This window comes from Odocoileus virginianus, chromosome 2, assembly GCF_023699985.2.
Source record: "Odocoileus virginianus isolate 20LAN1187 ecotype Illinois chromosome 2, Ovbor_1.2, whole genome shotgun sequence".
Classification (NCBI taxonomy): domain Eukaryota; kingdom Metazoa; phylum Chordata; class Mammalia; order Artiodactyla; family Cervidae; genus Odocoileus; species Odocoileus virginianus.
In genome coordinates this window covers 10,704,695-10,727,163 of record NC_069675.1, presented here as the reverse complement: position 1 = coordinate 10,727,163, position 22,469 = coordinate 10,704,695, and the positions used below count along the sequence as shown (strand labels likewise).

Sequence of the window (22,469 nt, the reverse complement as noted above, 5' to 3'; positions counted from 1 at the left end):
TAGTCACCTCATCTAGGTGGGATACAGGATTTATCCTTAAGTAGCAGGTTTATATCCCTCAACATTTCCTCAGGGACCATCAGTGTTGTACCATCTGACAGGATTGTCTTTTTAAAAAAAAAAACAAAAACTGAATAATACTGCAATGTGTGTGTATACCACATTTTGTTTATTCATCCATCAGTAGATATTTGTGTTGCTTCTACCTTTAGACTGTTGTGAATAATGATGCTGTGAACATGAGTGTACTAATATCCGTTCAAGATCCTGCTTTCAGTTTTTGTGGATGTACATCCAGAAGTGGAATGGTTCTGTTACATGGTAATTCTGTTTTTAACTATTTGAGGAACTACTATACTTGTTTTCCACAGTGGCTGCACCATTTTAGATCCCCACTAACAAGACAGAACGGTTCCACTTTCTCCACATCTTTGCCAACACTTGTTATTTTCTGTTTTTTTTAATAGTGGCATCCTAATATGTGTGAAGTGATATCTTACAGTTTTGCTTTGCACTTCTTTCATGATTACCTGTATTGAACATCTTTTTACATGCTTCTTGACCATTCATATATCATCTTTGGAAAAACGTCTTTGGAAAAACATCTGTCCAAATACTTTGCCCGTTCTTGAATCATGTTATTTATTTTTTGGTCACTGAGTTGTAGAAGTTCTTTATGTATTCTGAGTATTAACCTTTTATCACATACATGATTTATAAATTTTTCTCCCAATCAGTGAGTTACCTTTTCACCTTTTTTGATTGTGTTCTTTGATGCACAGAAATTTTTAATGTTGATGCAATGCCAGCTGTTGACTGTTACTTTGGCTTCCTATGCTTTTGAAATCATTACCAAGTCCAGTGCCATGAAGCTTTCCCCTAATGTGTTCTCCCAAGAATTTTATGGTTTTAGGTCTTTAATTTGTTTCAAGGTAATTTTTGTATATGCTATAAAGTAAGGTTCCAGCTTCATTCTTTTTAAGAGTGTGTGGATATCCAGTTTTCCCAGCACTGTTTGTTAAGAAAATTACTCTTTTCCCATTGAGTGATCTTGGTCCCTTGTCCAGAGTCAGAGATCCTTTGATCGTAGATCATCTGACCACATGACACAAAGGTTTATTTCTGTCTGTCTGTTCTAGTCTGTTGATTTACTTGTCTTTATGCCCGTATTTCACTGTTGTATTACTGTTTTGAAATTGGGAAGTGCGGATCCTCCAACCTTGTTGTTCTTTTCCAAAATTGTCTTAGTTCTTCAGTGTTTCTTATCTTTTAAAAGAATCACTTTTAGTGATTTCTTACAGTTTTCAATTTTTTTCATTGGTATAAGATTTCTTTGAGGTTTTTTTTTTTGCTAATTTAGCAGCTGTGTAACTAACAAATATGCTTAAGCCACTATCTCAAATGTATCACTGTCAGAAATGAAGTTAGTATCTATTGACTCCACTATTACAGAAAGAATTCAGAAGTTGGTTGTGCTTGCCCTACTTCTCCCCACATACAACATACTTCCCCCAGTGTACCAGTATTTATTTTGAGATTATCATTCTGTCACCTTTGTATAGGAATAACAACTTGTTTGGCTATAAACCTTTTGAACAGTTTTTTAGAATATGTATTTATTTATTTGGCTGTCTCAGCTCTTAGTTGCAGCACACGGATCTTCATTGTACAGTGCCGGATCTTTCATTGCGGCAGATGGACTCTAGATGTGGCATTCAGGCTTAGTTGCTATGTAGCATGTGGGATCTTAGTTCCCTCCCAGGAATCGAACCCTTGCGTTGCAAGGCAGATTCTTAACCACTGGACCACCGGGGAAGTCCCAGTAATAATCTTTAATTCAGAACTCAGTTAATTTTGCTCCTCCTTTTCTGGGTGCTTACGTGTAATATATCTGTGCCAGATGCAACCATGATTTTTTTTTCCCTATGTTGGATCCTGGATTGTTCTCAGGTTTTTAAAATTTGTTTTCTTACTTTCCCAGGGTATGTCTCATTGTTTGTCAAAAAATAAAATTTACGTACCTTACAATTCATTCTTTTTTTAAATTAATTATGTTTTTATCTCTGCTGGGTCTCCGTTGCTGCACGGGCTTTTCTCTAGCTGTGGCGAGTTGAGAGTTACTCTCTAGTTGCCGTGCATGGGCTTCTCTCTTTGATAGTTTCACTTGTGGAGCACAGGCTCTTGGCCTCATGGGTTTCAGTAGCTGCAGCACATGGGCTCAGTATTTGTATCTCCTGGGCTCTAGAGCACAGGATTCTGTAATTACGGGGCACAGGCTTAGTTGCTCTGAGGCCTGTGGGTTCTTCCTGGACCAGGGATCAAACCAGTGTCCCTGCATTGGCAGGCGGACTCTTCACCATTGAGCTACCGGGGAAGCGCTACAATTCATTCTTTTAAAGTACAACCATCACCACTAATTCCAGAACCACCTTCTCATACCAGAATGAAATTCCATGCTCATTAGCAGTCGTTTCCTAGCCTCTCCTTAATTTTTTCAAGGTTCATTTTGTAGCATGAGTCAGTTGTTGTTTATTATGGCCGAACATACAGTATTTCATATGCATGTACAACATGTTTATTCATGAGTTGTTGGACACGTTTGGATTGTTTCTGCTCTTTTAGCCATTATGAAAAATGCTGCAGTGAACATTAATGTACAAATTTTTGTGTCAACCTCTTTCCTCGATTTTCTTAGGTGTGTATATACCTAGGTATAGAATTGCTAAATCATGTAGTAACTCTGTTTAAGCTTTTGAGTAACTGCCAAAGTGTTTTTGAAAGTGGCTGCACCATTTTGCTTCTGCATCTAGTGGCTGCACCTAGATCATATTCCAGTTTTTCTACATCTTCATCAACACTTGTTTTCTGTCATTTGATAATAGCCATCTTATGGATGTGAAGAGTTATGTCACTGTGATTTTAATTTGCATTTCCCTAACAGCTACTGATATTGAGCATTTTTTCATATGCCTGATGGCCATTTGTATATTTTCTTTAGAGAAATATCTATGCAGATTCCTTGGCCCATTTTAAACTTGAGTTATTTGTCATTTTATTACTGTTTCTTTGTCTATTCTGAATATAAGTCCCTTATGTTTTCTTACATTCTGTGACTTGCTTTTCACTTTCTTGATGATATTACTTGTGGTACAAAAGTTTTAGTTTTGACAAAAACGTTCAATTTATCTGTTATTTCTTTTGTCCCTTCTTTTTGTATAATATCTAAAACTGTTATCTAACCCATGGTTATAAAAGATTTACTCTTTTTTGTTTCTTCTAAAAGTTTCATAACTTTAGTTCTTACTTTTAGTTTGACGAACATTTTTTAGTTAATTTTTGTATGTGGTGTTGAGATAGTACAATTCCATTCTTTTGCCTGTAGATATCCAGTTAGTACCATTTGTTGCAAAGACTATTCTTTCCTCCATTGAATTCTCTGGGCACCCTTGGCAAAAACCAGTTGATCATAAAAGAAAAAAAAATTTTTTTTTAATTTTTTTAATGATAAAGTTATAAATGTAAGGGTTTATTTCTAACCACTAACCTATGTCTCTCTCTATTCCACTACAACACTGTCTAATTAGTGTGAATCCTCCAACTTTGTTTTTTCCTTTTCAAGCTTATTATTTTTCGGTCATAGGAATTTTCAGATCAGCTTGTCAGTTTCTGCCCCAAAGAAAAAACTAGACAACTTGAATCTTGGGGAGGGATTGCATTGAAACTGTAGAAGAATTTAGGGAATATTATTACTCTAATGATATTAAATATTCTAATCCAAGAACATGGGATGTCTTTCTGCTTACTTAGGTCATCTTTAATTTCTTTCAATGATGTTTGTAGTTTCCACTTCTTTGTAGTTTGGTACTTCTTTTGTTAAAAGTATATTGAGTATTTTATTCTTTATTCTTTTTAATAACCAACATAACTAGTTTTCTGAAGTTCAGTTTGGGACTTTTCCTTGTTAATGTAGACGAACAAGTGTAACAAGCAAAAGAACTGACTCATTGGAAGTGACCCTGATGCTGGGAAAGATTGAAGGCAGGAGGAGAGGGGAATGACAGAGGATGAGATGGTTGGATGGTATCACCAACTAAATGGACATGAGTTTGAGCAAGCTCCAGGAGTTGGTGATGGACAGGGAAGCCTGGCATGCTGCAGTCCATGGGGTCACCCAGAGTCAAACATGACTGAGCAGCTAAACTGAACTGTACAGGAATCTACTGATTTTTTTCATATTTATTTTGGTCACTGCAGCTTTGTTGAACTTGCTTATTGGTCACTGCAGCTTTGTTGAACTTGTTTATAAGTTTGAGTATGTTTGAGTTACCTGTGTTCATGTAGAATATTGTGTCATCTGCAAATAGAGATTGTTTTCCTTTCCAATATCATGTCATTTATCTGTTTTTGTTGCCTAGTTTCCCTTGCTAGAACCTCCAGTGTAATCTTGAATAGAAATGGCAAGAATGAGTATCCTTGTCTTATGCCTGATTTTAGGGAGAAATCTTTCTGCTCATTAAGGATGATGTTTACTCTGCTGAGATTTTTATAAATGCTCTGTCAGATTGAGGGAATTCTCTTCTATTCCTATTTTGTTTATTTTTCTTTTTTTTTTCATTTTTTTACTTTTTGGCCACACTACAGAGCATGCCTGATCTTAGTTCTCCAGCTAGTCTAATCTGTACCTCCTGCAGTAAAAGGGCAGAGTCTTAACCACTGGACCACCAGGGAAGTCCCTGTTGAGTGTTTTTATTATGGAAGGGTTTTGGTTTTTGCCATATGTTTTATCTATGTATAATGAAATGATAATATGTTTTCTTTCTTTATTAATATTGTGTATTACATTGACTGATAATCATATATGAAACCAACCCTGCCTTCCCTAGATAAATCCCTTTTAATTTTGATGTATAATTCTTCTGTGTTGCTGGATTCAGTTTCCTAGTATTTTGTTGAAGATTTTCCTTCTTTACTGATAAGGGGTACTGGTCTGTAGTTTTATTATATCTTAGCCTTTTTTTCTCAAGGTAATACTGTCCTCGTAGGATGAATTGGGAAGTGACCCTCCTTGTTTTTTCTTCTTTTTGGCTGTGCTGGGTCTTCAGGGCCGCGCAGGGTTTTCTCTCGTTGTGGCAGGCAGGGGCTACCCTCTAGCTGCAGTACGTGGGCTTCTCATTGCAGTGGCTTCTCGTTGCAGAGCACACGGCCTTGAGCGTGTGTCCTTCAGTAGCTGGGACGCATGGGCTCAGCAGTTTTGGTTCCCGGCCTCTAGGACACAGGCTCGATAGTTGTGACACATGGGCTTAGTAGCTCCACAACGTGTGGGATGTTCCTAGATCAGGAATCAATCCTGTGTCTCCTGCATTAGCAGTCAGATTCTTTACCCCTGAGTCACCAAGGAAGCCCTCTTGTTGAAGTTGTTGTTTTTTAAGTTTGTGAGTACTTATTGTTAATTCTTCTATAAATGGTTTTTTTAGAATTTACCAGTGAAATACAAGCTTGGGCTTTTCTTTGTTGGATGTTTTCTGATTACTGACTCAGTCTCTTTCCTTATTATAGTTTAGATTTTCTGTTTTTGCTTGAGTCAGTTTGGGTAGGTTGTTTTTAAGAAATTGTCTGTTTTATCGAGGTTATCTAATTTGTTGACATAAAATTGTTCATAATATTCCCTTATGATCCTTTTTAATTTCTGTGTGATTGATAGTAACACCCCCTGGTTCATTCTTAATTTATAATGATTTACATTTTCCCTTTTTTTCCCCTTGGTGAGTCTAGCTAAAATTTGTCTAGTTTTTGGATCTATTCAAAGAACAAACTTTTGATTTCTTTTATTTTCTCTCTTTTTTTTTTTTGATTCTCTGATTCATATATTTTCATTCTAATCTACATAATTTCCTTCATTTTGCCTGCTTTGGATTTTATTTGCTCTTCATTTTCTGGCTTCTTAAGGTGGAAGATGAGGTTATAGATTTGAAATCTTGCTTTTTTTAATATATACATTTAGAGGTACAAATTTCTATAAGCTCTGCCTTCACTGCATCCCATAAGTTTGGTTACATTTTGCTTTCATTTTCATTCATCTCAAAGTATTTTCTAATTGCCCTTGTGATTTTGTCTTTAAGCATTGGCAGTTAAGAGTGTGTTGTTTAATTTCTATTATTTCTGAAATTTTCAGAGTTCCTTGTTGATTTCTAATTTCATTCCATTGTGATCAGAGAACATAGTAATACTGTGTATGATTTGTAAATGTAATGTGACTATTTTGACCTAGCATATGGTCTCTTCTGGAGAACATTACATATGCCCTCAAGAAGAATGTGTATCCTGCCTCCATAGGTTGGAGTATTAGGTATATGTCTCTAGATCTACTTGATTTATAGTGTTATTCAAGCCTTCAATTTCCTTATTGGCTGGTCAAATTTTTCTATGCGTTTTGAAAGTGTTACATTGCAGTCTCTAGCTATTACTGTTGAATTGTCTTTGTCTCCCTGTATTTCTGTCACTTTTGCTTTATGTATTCTGGATATTAATTTTTTTTCTGGTACCAAGTAACTCTGTATCCCTTGTATATTCAGATTTACTTTTAATTTCAGCAAAAACTTTTAAAAAATTGTATCCTAGAATGTTTTTTCCCTTTCCTCTCAACCTGTTTTCTCTCTTACAAGTGAGTATTGGGACCAGTGCCACATATATAATCCTCTTCTTGCATTCTAATTATTTCCATTCCCTTCATCTTTTTCTCTACATTTCAGGAGACCTTTTTAAACTGTACTCTGCTGCACTGGCTAAGTTTTCTTTATTTTTTTTTTAAATCAAATTTCTGTTTTATCTTGCATAAACTAATTCTGCAGTGATATAATGACATAATTACAGTTTTCAGTTTTTTCCTTTGATGCCTGGCATTGGTTTTCCAGCATATGGCATCTATTCATTAACTTTTTAATGAATTGTGTTAATTTTGTCAACAACCTGTTAATCTCCCCCTGTTTTCCCAGCTTATCTTGGATCTATTTCATTAAGTCCATATTCTTTTTAAATTTTCTCTAAAGTGAAAACACAAATTCTTTTTCTTTTCTTTCTTTCTTTATTTTTGATTGCACTGGGTCTTTGTTTGCTGGGCAGCCACACTCCGTAGTTGCAGCAAGTGGGAACTTACTCTGCGTTGCGATACACTGGCTTGTGATGGCTTCTCTCATTGTGGAGCACAGTCTCCAGGTGCAGGGGCTCAGTAGTTGTGAACTGTGGGGACGTGTCTCCACTTGGGAGACCTGTTATTTCTCCTGGGCCGCTTATTATAATCAGTCCCTTTTCTGAGATACCAGTGGGATATTTTGAATTCAGGTGACTCACCTTTTACCTTTCTGTATGATCCTTTGTGTAGGAAGAGCTTTGTGGTGGCTTCCTAAATTTATTCCCAAGTTGTTTTTTCAGAAATCATTTCTGGAATTTTGTGGCATGAGTTGAGTCTGTTCCCTAGATTCTGAATACTTTTTTCACTTTTTGATGGTTTTTGTTTGTGTATTTCAGTTATGAAAGAGGTTCATTAAGCCTGTCTCTGTGCTATCATATTTTCCAAAATTCATTATCTGTTTTCTTAGGATTTTTTTTTCTTCTTTCTTTCATATTCACCTCTTTTTCTGTAGGCTTCTTCTCAGCTAAAACTGTGCTTATCATGGACTGTAGTGGAGGACTTGCCTGTCATGATAGCTTTTGTTGATGTCAACCACTTTACATCTTTCTCTTCTGTTTAGTAACACCTATTTTTGTCAAAAAAGATATTATTTTATTACTTTTTAATATAAAAGTGGAAAGATAACTAAATATAAAGAGTTTAATACATAAAATATGAAGACCTTGGAAATCACTCATAATTCTCACCATCCTGAAATAGTCATGATTAACATTTTCGTAAATAAGCTTCCAGGTTTATATTTTATGTTGCACACACCTACTGCTTACCCTGGATCTGCTTGGTCGGCATTCTAATGAAGCTAAATATCAAATGAAGAAACCTCTGTGACAGCATAAATGAGACCTTTATTACTGTCCAATTAAATGTTTATCAGTGTTTCTTACATTTTTATAAAACCGGCTGATTTCATATTAGTCTTCACAATCATTTTCTTATATGGAGAGAAACAATGGTCCCAAAAAAAATGAAATCATACTATGTATATTGTTTTGAAACTCTACATTTAACATATAGACATCTTTCTATGCCAATAAAGATTTATTAGTCATTTTTAATAGCTTTATGAGTTCCATTGTATAAATACAATAGTTAGTTAGTTTTAAGGTTTTTTTTGCACTTTATCATAATTTACACTTTGGTGGGTAGTCTTGGTACATCTTTATGAATTTTTCTTTCCTAGAGATACATTTCTAAACATAGAATTTTGGGGTTACCAAGTACTTACATGAACAATGTTTAATCCACACTACTAAATTATCCTCTTAAAATGTTGATTCAATACCTGCCAGTAGCATTCTTGTTAATATTTGCCACATAGGCCAGAAATACGGTATCTATCCTGATTGATCACACCTACTGAGTTTTCATTTTCTTTTCTGTATTTCTTTTTTGAATTGCCTATCTTATCTTTAACCCAGGTGTCCTTAGATATGCTAATGCTTTTTTCCCCTGGACATGTGTACCCAGGACGTGTACCTGTGAGGGCTTGAGACTCAGTAGAAGGAATAACTACCAGTGCCTGCTTTTCTTCCCGTCTTCCTTTGACCACGCCTGCTCTTTCTTTGACTCTCTCCCTCTGCCTGTCTTTGCTGGGCCTGTGCAGACTCCCCCCACGCTCTGGAATTCATGCTCTTTCTTGGGACAGTATCTCTGCACTCTGTCTGTGTCGGTGTTCTTTCTGCCTCTCTGCGCCCACGTTCTGTTCACTTGTGCTCCCTTCCGCCCCACTTCATGCTGTCTGTTGTCTCGCTGTCTCTGCTGCTACTTTCCTTCTCACTCTCTTTCAGGTTCTGGCTCTGCTTGTCTGCTCTCTCCCTCTCTGTTTTTCTTTTCCCCTCTCTCACTGTCGGGTTGTATACTGGGTCAAAGGAAAGGAATAGTTTACTACTGTCAGTACAAAAGAAGTCACATTCAGTTTTTGTTTATGAAGAAAAGCTAAAGATGAATGCTTTTTCTGTGTTTTTGACCTCTCATTATTTCCAGTTGCCCATGTTACCAGCGGTTGGGCAAATGAACAACATTAACTACAAAGGAGACATCCATGAGAGAATAAAATGATAGCTTTAGTAGTGCTTAAATGTTTACTGGTGTTTCTTACATTTTTATAAAACAGTCTAATATCATATCACTCTTCACAGTCACACATATATGGAGAGAAACAACAGTCAAAGGCAGTATATTTGAACCCAAGAATAAATTTCATTATATGTTAAGAGATAAAAAGCAAGCTGTAACATACACATGTATTTATATAACTGGAACAAAAAATTAGCGGGTTATTTTAAGATTGTGGGTTTATACATTTTTTTCTTTTTAATTTTTCATGTTTTTTTTAAACAAGAATTAAGTATTTTCTAATATGAAAACATAAAAAAAATTTTGTGGCACTAACTAAAAAGTGACCTCAGCCAGACTGAGCAAACAAACAAAACATTAGTTAAGAGCTGGGAAACAGAGTTCTTAAGCTTCTCATTGTGTTCTAGTTTCTGCCTAAAGTGCCTATTTGAATTCCAATCTAGACATCATAAATCCTTCAAGAAGCAGAGTAATAGAATAGAATTAGAAAAGTACTATACACAGTTTTTATGCCAAAATAAAATAAATTTTTAACTTCAGCTGCCAAGGATTGAGTTAAGTATACTCCTAGGTTCATGGCGTTTCTTTTAAAAACTTGATTCCCACATCCCATCCTCATTCCTCTCCTATATGCAACTGGCCTATGTAAATATCTTTTGACTTAGAAGTGAAGTGAAGTCGCTCAGTCGTGTCCGACTCTTTGCAACCCCATGGACTGTAGCCCACCAGGCTTCTCCGTCCATGGGATTTTCCAGGCAAGAATACTGGAGTGGGTTGCCATTTCCTTCTCCAGGGGATCTTTCCAACCCAGGGATCAAACCCAGGTCTCCCGCATTGCAGGCAGATGCTTTAACTCTCTGAGCCACTGACTTAGAAGAGTTCTTAGAAAATGTATATTCTTTGGTTATCATGTATTTTCAGCTTATATAAAATGTATATCATTATTTTTGTTATTTTCACTAAGTATTGTATTTTTAAGATGCATCTATATTACTATTCATACATCTAATTCAGGTTTCTGATCATTGCACAGTCCTCTATTGAGTGCCTCTATCAGTTTACCTTTCCCTGTAATTAACACCCAGGTTGTTGTCAATGCCTGACAATGCAAAACACCAGCGGTGCACATCCTTGTTCATACTGCCTTATGGACCTTGTGAGGCTATCTTTGGCATGTAAATCCAGAAGTGGAATTCTTGGATCATAAGTTATATATATATACATAATTTTCTGCATTAATACCAAATTACTTTCTAGCCTGTATTTCTACCTCAGTGCATGAAAATTCCTTTATTTTGATTTTTCAGTCAATAATTTATAGTTTTGCTGGATTAGAAATACAAGTTTTTATACCATTGAAAGGTTAGGGGTTTTTTGGTCATTTTTAATTAAATGTTACTTTTTGTGAGAATCTACCCCATCTCCTCTCTGTAATTTCCAAGGGAAGAAAGAGTCTGTCAGAGACTGCCAAAATTTGTGCTGTGCTTACAACCAGAATGCATTTATATGTTCATTCAAATATAATATGGAATGTGACAAAAGTACAAGGATGGAATATTTTAATTGTTTATCAGATTTTGATATAACAGATAAAATAGTTTTTAATAGCAGTATTAACAGTGCTGATTTAAGATATCTATATAAAACTTTATTCCTAAAACACAGCATTCACAGTTATTCCAAATGCCCTTGGAATATTTACAAAGATTAACTGTACACTTAGGCAAAATGTTGATAAATCCCCAAAGTATATTACTAACTAAGCTTATATTCTCTAACCACAATACAGTAAGGTTGGTATTTAATGGCTGTAATTTTTTTAAAATTTTTTTTAAAGAAACATTAAAATATTCTAAACTTTTGGGCTATAGGATAACTAAAAATTGAGATTGTAGAATTTTTTTTTTCATTAATGAGAGTAAAAGCAATATCGAAATCTTACAGAATGTGACTAAACCTATATTTAGAGGAAAATGTAGAACCTTTCATATTTTAGTTGAGCAAATTCAACTAGGAAATAATTTTTAAAAAGTAAGGATTCTAAAAATCAGTCCCCTAGATTGATCAATATAACCAAGATCTTCCTCTTAAAAAAAAAAAAGACCAAATCTTTAGTTATTGTGACTATAGGAAAAGGGTCAGTGTTGGAAGGTCAGGTTGGAAGGATATAACTCCAGTCAAAGATGTGGTTTTCTTAAAGAAGATTACTATGTGCAACTTTAGGCTGATATATTTTAAAACCTAAATTAGATGGATGATTTTCTAAGAAAATATCTAAGTAGATCATTAACAACAAAAATTTAAACGACCATCAGTAAATCTATAGACCTTCCCACCCCTAACTATGTGCCCTCCAGAAAGTTTGTACACATATATGTGCCCACCAACAAAGGAATGTGCCCAGAAACAAAGGAATGTTTCTTCAGTCCTTTGACAGGTTTGAGTAGTATCAGTCCTTCTAATATTTGTGAATCTGATGTGTGAAAAAACTCATTGCTTTAAATTACATTTTTAAATATTAGATTTTAGAGGTTGCTTGTTACATTTCTTATTTTGAGAATTAACTTCCTATATACTTTGCACATTTTTCTCTGAAGAATTTTTATTAATTGTTGAGCGTTAATTATATGATATCAGTCAAGAGTATGGTAACCCACTGCAGTATTCTTGCCTGGGAAATTCCATGGACAGAGTAGCCTGGCGGGCTATATACAGTCCATAGAGTCGCAAAGAATCTAACATGACTGAGCACGCACTGTCTAAAACCATCTAATGGTGTAATAGCATTGTTGTATACCCAACTTTATTTGTCACATGCTAAGAAAGGTCTCTCCATCCTCAAGATTATAAGAAAGCATTCTCCTTGGGGTTTTTTTGTTGTTGTTTTATCATGTTTAGGGTAGAAGACAATGTACTTAAATCCTTAATCCACATGGAATTTATTTTGGTGTGTCTAGGTATAATTTTATTACCTAATATTTAGCTAATTGTCAGATTTTTAAATAAGATAGTGATATTAACAAGTTAATTTATGAGAAAAATTAATATTGTTTTTAAGCTGAGCTTTTATCAGTTGGATTTGGTAATTAACTAGCCATGGTTCTTTTGAAATTTCTGCCCAAAGCAACTCAAATTCTGTGTGATAAGGTAATCAAAATGGAGCTATAAGAAGAGGAAACTAATTCTGACTTATGAAATATGGAATTTTATTTATTAAACTTGAAGTTGGATCAGGGCATCCAAGTGAAAATGTCTAAAACCATAGATATATAAGACCTCATGAGTGGAATACAGATTTCAGAGCCATCCATGTAAAGGTGATCATAATCCTTATAAATACTAAAGCCAAGAGGAAAGATCTGAGAGAATGCCGAGAAGAAAAAAAGTGAGAGGACCACTTCCAGACCATAATTTTTGAAACTCATGTCATCTAGCTCTACCACCCTCTATAAAATTTTAATGATCATTTTCTAACCTTCTAGTTTTTCCCATATGTTAATTGAAGTCTTCAGCTCTTGGTTTTCTTTCTTCTCTACCCCAAACCCAACCATTATCTGGAAAACTTTACGGTCCTGTTAAGAGATTTTTTAACCTCAGTTTTGATGACAAGTACTGCTGCTGCATTTTAACATTACAGTCTCATGGCCTTACTTTGAATTTTGGCATTATCCAGATTCATTACATCTCTGCCATCTTTATTCATTTTTGTATGAAAAGACATTTTTGAGGACCTTTCTGCAGCCACAATACATTTTTAATTTAGGAGGCAGGATATTTTATAGTTATCGTCTACCATACTTGCAGAAATAATTGACCTGTTCTGATTTTCTAGTGGTGAGTAATAGTTCTCACCTGAGTTCTGCTTAAGATTTAATCTTGCCTCTCAGAATTAAATCTATGTCAAAATGTTATTTTGAGGGCACAGACTTTGTGATTGTGTCATCTTTTACTGGTTAGTAAGTTTTAGTATTGAATCTACAGTTGCCAGTTTGAGCTGCACATATCTAAAAACTTCACAAGAAAGACTGTCTTTGGGTGCTGTTGACTATATTTCTGATTTTTACTCTGCTTTATCAATGTGTATCTCTGGTACTAAACTTCAGTAGTTATAAATGAATTAGCATAAATCCATCATTCTGAAAGAAAAGTATCTCTCAGCAGGCACCTTGCTGGCAGAAGGTCAACAGTAACAATCTTCATACATGAAGAATAGCCATATGAAGTCATGTAAGAAAACATAGACTTTTTCCTACATTTGGTATGTTTTCCTAAGCTCAGTTTCCACCTGAAAAACAAGTATTTGAAAACCTTTTTTTCTGGGTCTGTCTGATGGTGTGTCTGATCAATGAATATGGGAATGAATTTCACCTAGATTTTAATTAAGAAGTACAACAAAAAACCTGAAACATCTCTGAGATGGTGGAAGTTACCTTTTTCCCAGTTGTAATCAGGCATCAACAGGTGAGTTCACTCTCACAATAATAGAAATTAAAACAGAAGAAGTCAGCCAGTATGTATCTCTTTTCAACTCTGCAGCAGAAAGCTTAAAAACCACGGTAGCTGGTAATGTCATTTGACTTGTAGTCACTTAAATCTTTATGTGTAAGCCCAACTGCAGAGAACTGAGTGGGCTGATTCACCTCCAGGCCATGAGGGATGCTGAGATCACTATAGGAGATGCCTAAGACTCTCCCTTGCACTAAGGGAGGTGGATTATTGTGGTTACCAACAGCATCTGTAAATGAATTCAGCAAAAATTACCTTCTATCCCCTGTTGGGATAGAAGATTGTCAGACACAGTGCAAGGCTGTAAATTGTGATTATTATTTGAATCTGAGAAAGTCAACATAGCATGACTGCATCATTGTAACCATTTGCACTTAGCTCTCGCCATAGTGTGTATACAGTGCTACCATATGTACAATATCCAGTGCCCACATTTTTGTTAGGACTGTTCACTATTATATGAAAATGACATTGTTGGTACCTTCCTTTGTTCTTGTATCCCTGGTTCGGTAACAGAAGATATAAGACCACCAAGCATGAGCAGCATTTTTTCTCCAAATGAAGACTTCATAATCTGCTTGTATTTCAGTTTGCATACATGAATATACACATTTTATAGCTTTCTTGAGGTGTTTCACACACCATAAAATTCAGCTATTTTAAGTGTACAGTTCAGTGGGTTTTAGTATATTCACAGTGATGTGCAACCATCATCCCAATTTAATTTTAAGGTGTTTTCAATACCTACCACAAACACCATATACACATTACCAGTCATTTCTTCCAATTTCTTGCCCCTTCCCTGGCTGTGTTACTAATCTGCTTTTTTTTCCTCTCTCTCTTGAGTTCTTTATTCTAAACATTTTGTGTAAATGGACATAATATGTGATCTTTTGTGACTGGCTTCTTTCACTTAATATTTTCAAAGGTCATCTATAATGTAGCATGTATCCATTCCTTTGTATGACCAAATAATATTCCATTGTATGAATATACATTTTTTACTTAGCTATTCATTAGTTAATGGACATTGAGATTTCTTCCACTGTGGGGCTCCTATTAACAGCTGCTGTGAACATCCATGTACAAGTTTCTATGTGGACAGAGCTTATATTTCTTTGGGGCATATGCCTACAAGTGGATAGACTATGGATCATATGGTAAGTCTATATTTAACCATCTGAGGGACTCTACCGGATTGTTATGCAAAATATTGTTTACTATTTTGCATTCCAAGCATCAATATGTGAAGGTTCTCATTTCTCCATATCCTTGAAAACACTTGTTTTTGTCTGGCCTTTTGATTTTCACCATACTAGAGGGTTAACTAGATATATCTGGTTGAGCAAGAATTTATTTTTAGACTATTTTCTATTTTTAAATATTTACCTTTTTACAGGCAGGAATGAACTTAATCAGAAAGATTTAAACTGGAAGCAGAAACATGCATACCAAGACTCCTCATTTAATCAGATGTAGACGTGTGTTCTTTCACACCCAGTGGTGCATACCATGACCAGTTGTGTACTTTGGAAGTGCAGGAGGTCCTCAGACTTGTTTTTGGAAAGGACCATCCACACTGCTGCCTCTGCCCCATGAGGTGCTCCAGCCTCTGCTTCAACAGCTCCACCACTCACTCACTGCTCACTGGCATCTCATTTCATTTGTCTAGGCACTAGTTGGCAAAGGTTTTGATATTTTAAAAAGATCCAAAATCTGCCTGTTATTAGATTTCCTGACTCTGTTCCCAGTTCTGCCCTCTGAAGGCACAGAAAAGAGATCTAATCTACATCTCAGGCCCCCACTTCCATCCCTGAAGTATTTTCTCTCAGGCCTTCACTCATTGAACCACTTCTCACAGGTCATCCTTTATACTCCACTTTCCTAAGTTGGGAGCTTCTGGGTCTATTTGTTGATACCCTCTTTTTAAACATGTCCCTTTGAATTACATATGCTGTGCCTTAGATAGTGACAGCAGATTTATCATTCTCCTTTCTGTAAACTAAACTGGTAAAGCATCTGCCTGCAATGCAAGAGACCCAAGCTCAGTCCCTGGATTGGGAAGATCCCCTGGAGAAGGAAATGGCAACCCACTCCAGTATTCTTGCCTGGAGAATCCCACGGACAGAGGAGTGTGGTAGGCTACAGTCCATGGGGTTGCAAAGAGTCGGACAGGACTGAGCGACTTCACTTTTCACTTTCTGTAAACTAGAACACTTCTATGGCATAAAACATAAAACATGTTTTACTCCTATTGAACTCATCAAAGCCATTAAACCTTTATTGCCACACTTCCTTATTTTTGTTTTATTTATTCTCATTTTTTAAACTGATAATACAATTACATGGTACAAAATTTAAAATATATAAGTATTTGATAAAGTATCTTCCCTCTCCTGTTCCCTAGGCACCCATCTTTTCAGAGTTACTCAGTATTACTAGTTCTTGCATATCTTTAGAGATTTTTAAACAGCTTTATTGAAGTAAGTTTACAGAGCCATGTAGTCATCACCACAATTCAGTTTTAGAACACTTTTGTCACCCAGAAAAGTCTCATACCTGTTTATAACCAATTCACATTCCCAGCCCAAGACAAACTGTCATGTTCCTTTTTTCTGCATATTTCATATAAATGGAGTTATATAATAGCTAGTCTTTTGTATCTAGCTTTTTAGGGATATTTTCAAGATTCACCCTTATAGTATGTATCAGTGCTCCTTTTTATTGCTGATTAGTATTGTGTGGCTCTACCACATTTTGTTTATCTGACTGCCAGTTGTTGGAAACTTGGATTGTTTGACTGGGGGGGTGGAATAATATGAATAATACTGCTATGAATGTTTGTGTAGACGTTTTTGTGTGGACACAAAAAATTTTATGTGGAATCATTTCTTTTGAGTATATACCTAGGAGTGGAATTGCTGGGTCATATGATAAGTTTGTGTTTAGTTTTTAAGAAAATTCCAAAGTGTCTTCCAAAGCAGCTGTATCATTTTGCGTTCTCAACAGCAGGTTGTGAAGGTTCCAGCTTCTCCACTTCGCTGCCAACACTCAGCACTGCACATCTTTCTGGTCACAGCCATCCTCGTGGGTGTAAGGTGGCATCTCACTGTGACTTCAGTTCGTTTCCCTCGTGACTGATAGTGTTGAAATCTTCTCATATGTTTATTGGCCACTTTTATATCATCTTTGGTAAAATATCCATTCAAGTCTTTTGTCCATTCCACATACATGGAATATCTCACAACTTATTTAGACCTTTAATTTCTCCCGCCAGTGTTTTATAGTTTTCATTGTACAAGCCTTGCTCTTCTGTTAAATTTATTCCCTGATATTTCATTCTTGTTGTTGCTACTGTGAGTGGTTTGTTTCCTTAATTTTATTTTCAGATTGCACCTTGCTAGAATATAGAAATACAATTGATTTTTTATCTTGTTGACCTTATATTCTACAATCTGGCTAAACTTTTTTGTTTTAATACTTTGTAGATTCCTTAGTGTTTTCTACAGATAGCATCGTGTCATCTGCAAATAAAAAGTTTTACTTCTTCCTTCCCAATCTGGGTTCTTTTTTTTCATAGATATTCTGTACATAAAAGGCAAGTAACTGTATATATTGCATATATTTTCTTCCCTTTTCACAGAAATGGCAGCCAACTTTGCCTTTTGTATTTGACAATTTATATTGAAAGTCCATTTTAGTATGTAAATTATTCTCCCCTTTTTAAAAAAACAGCTGCAGAAAAATTATAGTGTATTACCAGTCAGTCAAATCTGCCTCACCACACTTTCATACATATTGGTTTAACATGATCTTTGTCTCCTAATTTTGTATTAGCTTTTTACATTTTTTTTGTGTCTAAATCATTTGTTCTTTGTAACATTTCCGTAATTTCAGGAATGCAGCTGTTCCCTTTTCTAGATGGGGAAACTGGCAACAGAGATTATGGCTTGCTCAAGTAGAGACAGCTAGTAAAGGGAAGATCTGAGACTGGTTTAGGTATTTGGACTCCAGACTCACAGCTTTTTCTACTGTATCAAAGTTATTGCCATTCTTCCTGCCTGATGCGTAAGGCTTTACAATTATCCCTTGTTTGATTTAGCCTATCATTCCTATTATTATTAGGGATCCTGACAGCTGTTTAGGCCCTTCTGGATGTTTTATATGGGAAAGCTGGTTCCATCAACTTATCCTTCAGCCCCTGTAACTCCATCTTGCCCTCAAGTATGCTATGAGAAGTTTTGTTGTTTTATTCAAATCTAGTTATCTGCTATATAGTCTGGTCTACCAGTTAAATGACCATGTCTACTAGGAAAAACAAGGCTAAACTGGCAGGGTTTTATTCTGCCTGCTTTAGTGAACCTTGGCTAAAATTTGCTGATCTTTTTTTTTTTTTTAACCTGGATATGCTTGCAAATTATACAGTTTGTGATCCATTCTAGACTTTTACACATCATCATTTTTAAAGCCTGCAGTTTGCTATGCTTATCTTTTGAAACATTAATTTTCTGTCTCCAGACATTTAACATAGCTCCTCTGCTGCTGGATCTGTTGCAAGTTCCCTGAAGGTCCTGAAATGTAGTTTGTCTAGTTCAGGGAAGGAGACACTCTGTTTCCTTTCCTGACTTGGGCTTCAATTTACTATACCAAACGTCCTTAATCAGACAGGCACCTGGCATTTATTCAAAATGTAGATTCCCAGACCCCTCACTTATAACCTCCAATTCATTGTTCTGGGTTAGGATCCTTCCTCAGGAGAGTGTTGTGATGAACCAGTTTAAGAAATACCATTTTATATTAATTTTTTTTTTTTACTATATTTTGGTAATCTTTTGCTTATTCACAAACATTCCACCATCAGCTCCCTTCATTGCTCTACTTGCTCTGAATATAACTAAAAAACCTTTGGGGCTCAAATATTCAAGTGCTTTTTGCTATATTCCTCACATTTAGGACTTCTCATAGGGCCTTTAAGCTTTTTGGCATTTATCCTTGAATAAATGCCTAAGTTGGATCTTACTGGAAAGCACTCTCTGCAGTTCACCACTCAGCCTCTTTAGTTATCCTCTGCCCTCTTTCTTATCAGTTCTGTGGTAGTGTCACTTCAGAATTTCATTCTCAAGACACACCAGGCTAATCTTTGTCTAGCACCCACTTCAGAGTCTTTTCAAGTCCTGGGAACATACCCAGTCTTGTCTTAGCTTCTTGAAACAGCTTGAGCCCGTATGTAACTACAGCTACCACCTCTCTATCACAAAATACGTAGTAGCATGTTCACATTGCTGCAAGCTTCCTGGCAATGTCATCTCAACCATTTGAACTGGATTAGAAAGGGCTCTTGGTGACTTGTATATTTTCTTATTCTGTAGGTAACTAGGCCATTGACCACAAGTAATGGTAACAGGATCTCTCTTGTTTTTCCAGGTGACAGACCATGTCTCTTCTGACTCTGTTTCATCTTCTACCAGTAGTTTCTGGAGCTCGAACTCTACCCTTTGCAACAAGCAAAATGCACATATGTTAAATAAGGGCATACAAGCAGGTAAATTAAACATTTTCATTGAAATATTAATATAAGTAGCTCTTTAACCTGTGATAAGACACTCACGTCACTCACAACAAAAGAAATGAAGATAAAAATATACTCGAGTATGTTCTCTGGTGGTCCAGTGGTTAAGAATCTGCCTTGCCGTGCAGGGAACATGGGTTTAGTCGCTGGCCGGGGGTCTGAGATCCCACATGCTGCAGGGCAACTATTGAGCTGGCGCACCACAATTAAAACCTGGAACAGCCAAAAAGAAATAAATAAGTAAATTTTTTTAATTAATAAAAAATATATATTCAGGCCATTTGTCACCTGTCAGATAGACAAAAATTTAAGTTTGATAGCAAGTTTGTGGGCAAGCATGTAAGGAAATAGGTACATTCTAGTTGGCGTGTAAGTTGGGAGTGCAGCCCTTATGACTAACAACTTGGCAGTTTCTATCAAAATTACTTTGACCCAGCACTTTTACTTTTGGAGTTTAGCCTATAGATATATGGTGCATATGTGTGAAATGACAAATGGTTAATGACAGAACTAACCTCTGAAATATTGTTTTATTATAAGCAGAAAAGTAAAAGCAACTTAGATGTCCATCAGTAGCTAAATTGTTAAATAAATTATTGTATATCTATATAATTAAGTCTTTGGAGAAGGAAATGGCAGCCCACTCCAGTGCTCTTGTCTGGAGAATCCCATGGACCAAGTAGCCTGGTGGGCTACAGTCCATGGGGTTGCAAAAGAGTCGGACACAACTGGGCGACTAACACACATAATGAAGTCCTACATAGTATGAAGTAGCTTTTGCTACTAATGTGTCAAGATCCCCAAGATACATAATTAAAAAGAAAAGGCAAAGTACAAACTAGTATGTAGCATGCTACTACATGTATTTGAAAAATGAAGAGAATTGCGTGAATGTGTGCAGAAATTCTCTGGAATCACAGGGTTATAAACTAATGGAGAACAGGAATGGGAAGGAGGCTTCTCACTTTATGACTTCCTATATGTTTTGCTTTTATAAAACAGAAGTGAACCTGCCCCTTGATTATTTTTCCCTTCAAGTCATGTCTTTACGTCTGTTAACCTCTTCCTCACCTTGGTGACTGTGTTTACCGTCCTTCTTACTTGGGATCAGAACTGAAATCTTTTTCCCAGCGACTCCGTATTAGTAGTGCTTTCCGTCTAATATCTAAGCCGACAGAAGTGAGATCCTCCCACAGACACACACATCTCCATCTCTCTGCCCTCGTATTCCTTGTCTTCTCACTCTCTTCTCTTCTCTTCACCCCACCGAAGAGGAGGCAGTAGCCTGCGGTTCTCAAACCTTAAAATTTTTTTAATTTACTGAAGTGGAATAAAAAAAAAAATAGTGGTAATAGTTTAGGCAGCAGTGAAACTACCATTGTTTATGCAGACATCATAATAAGAAAAACGTGTATATCACTTATCATAGTTTAGGATTCTTTCTGATGGCAATAAGAGAAAATACAACTCAAATTTGTTCTTAAAAATGAGATATCTCACATATCTGAAATTACAATAAAATTTTGAAGATGCTTGATGTAGTAAATCAAATAATGTGATTCCAAAACGGTTTATATCATCTTTCAACTCTGCTTGCATTGTCTTTCTGCTTATATTCATTCAGAGCACTATCTTCAACAAATATTTTTACATGATAATACTTGTTAAAAATGTGTCTCAATGATTGTTTTGAATATTTTACCAGATTTATTTATTTATTTACTTTTTCTTTTGGCCACGCTGCACAACATGTGGGATCTTAGTTCCTTGACCAGGAATCAAACCTGTGCCCACTGTAGTGGAAGCATTGAACCCTAACCCCTGGCCCACTAGGGAATTCCCTATTTTACTAGATGTAGTTATGAAGATTATAGATCTCAATTCTTTTTCTTTACAGAATAGAAAATAAATGATTAATTCTTTTTAAGTTTTCATTTACTGACTTAAATGCACCTGCCAACTAAATCTCAAGGCTTTTCTCAGAGAAGTCTGTGATCTTTACCCTCAGGTAACTTGGAGATTGTGAGTGGTGTCAGAGAAAACACTCGAGATGTTGGAATGACTTTCCCAACTCCAAGTTCTAGTGAGGCTAGAGTAGAAGAGGACAGTGATGTGACTTCTTGGTCAGAAGAAAAAGTAGAAGAGAAGAGGCTCCTTACCAATTATCTTGGGGACAAAAAGTTAAAGAAGAACAAGAAGAGCTGCTGTGAAGGTCAGTTTCTAAGTCCTGCTTTCTCAGTAGAAGAACTTGTGAATTTCCGTTCTCTTGCAGTGCTAGGATTCTTTGTTTCTAAACAACTTAATGTTGACTCCATCTTCCCCCAGCACCACCTTGGCCCATTTTCAAAGTACAGTCATCTCTGTATATCTGGTGGGGCTTGGATTGAGAACCCTTCCTGAACACCAAAGGCTATGGATGCTCAAGTCTTTTATATAAAATGACGTAGCACTGTCCCTCAAATGCAGGGATTCTACATGCATGTATACAGAGGGCTGACTGTATTTAACGCTACAGTTAGAGTCTATATACCTGCAGTAAGCAGACTCTAGGGCATTTTGCTGGCCCCTGACAGCTGATTCCCTGAGAGCCTATATTATGCATATGTTTCTGATGAGAAAAATGAAAAATCTTTTTTCTTTCTTAAAAATATTTCCTATAGGAGTTTCATGGTTTGTTCCTGTGGAAAATATGAAGTCTGGTCCAAAGAAGGAAAACATGCCCAAGCTTCATGGCCCTGGTGTCTCCTGGTTTGCACCAATAACCAACACCAAACCTTGGAGAGAGCCACTGCGGGAACAGAACTGGCAGGGACAGCACATGGACAGTCCCAGTTCACTAGCCGGCCCAGGCAAAGATCCACTGAAGCCATTTGTGAGAGCAACCCTCCAGGTACAGTGAGATTGAATTAATTTTAGCTGTATGTTTAAGGAGGAAGAAAGGGTAAACCTGTGACTTGGCATGCTGAAGTGTAGTCATGTGACCCTTGTTTCTGGCACCTCCACAGTTAATCTGTTCTCACACTCATTAATCAGAGGCTGCCTTACTGTTAGTGTTATAAATCACGTATCACCCTCAGTATCTGAGCAGGGCAAGGCAATAGCAGGGAAGATGTTGTGCAGCTGCTCATT

General features: G+C 36.2%; 1 protein-coding gene across 8 annotated transcripts in view; it reads left to right on the top strand.

Moving 5' to 3' along the window:
• The window catches only part of ALMS1 (ALMS1 centrosome and basal body associated protein), a 200,220-nt gene that overhangs the window by 168,287 nt on the left and 9,464 nt on the right, over positions 1-22,469 (top strand). For 7 of the 8 annotated variants that reach the window (XM_020883328.2, XM_020883334.2, XM_020883333.2 and 4 more), the window contains 3 exons: positions 19,196-19,313; positions 21,349-21,552; positions 22,001-22,230. In XM_020883328.2, the coding sequence (XP_020738987.2) occupies positions 19,196-19,313; positions 21,349-21,552; positions 22,001-22,230 (552 nt within the window). Of the gene's footprint in view, positions 1-19,195; positions 19,314-21,348; positions 21,553-22,000; positions 22,231-22,469 lie in introns of those variants that run through there. The other variant, XM_070476201.1, reaches the window with a different exon arrangement.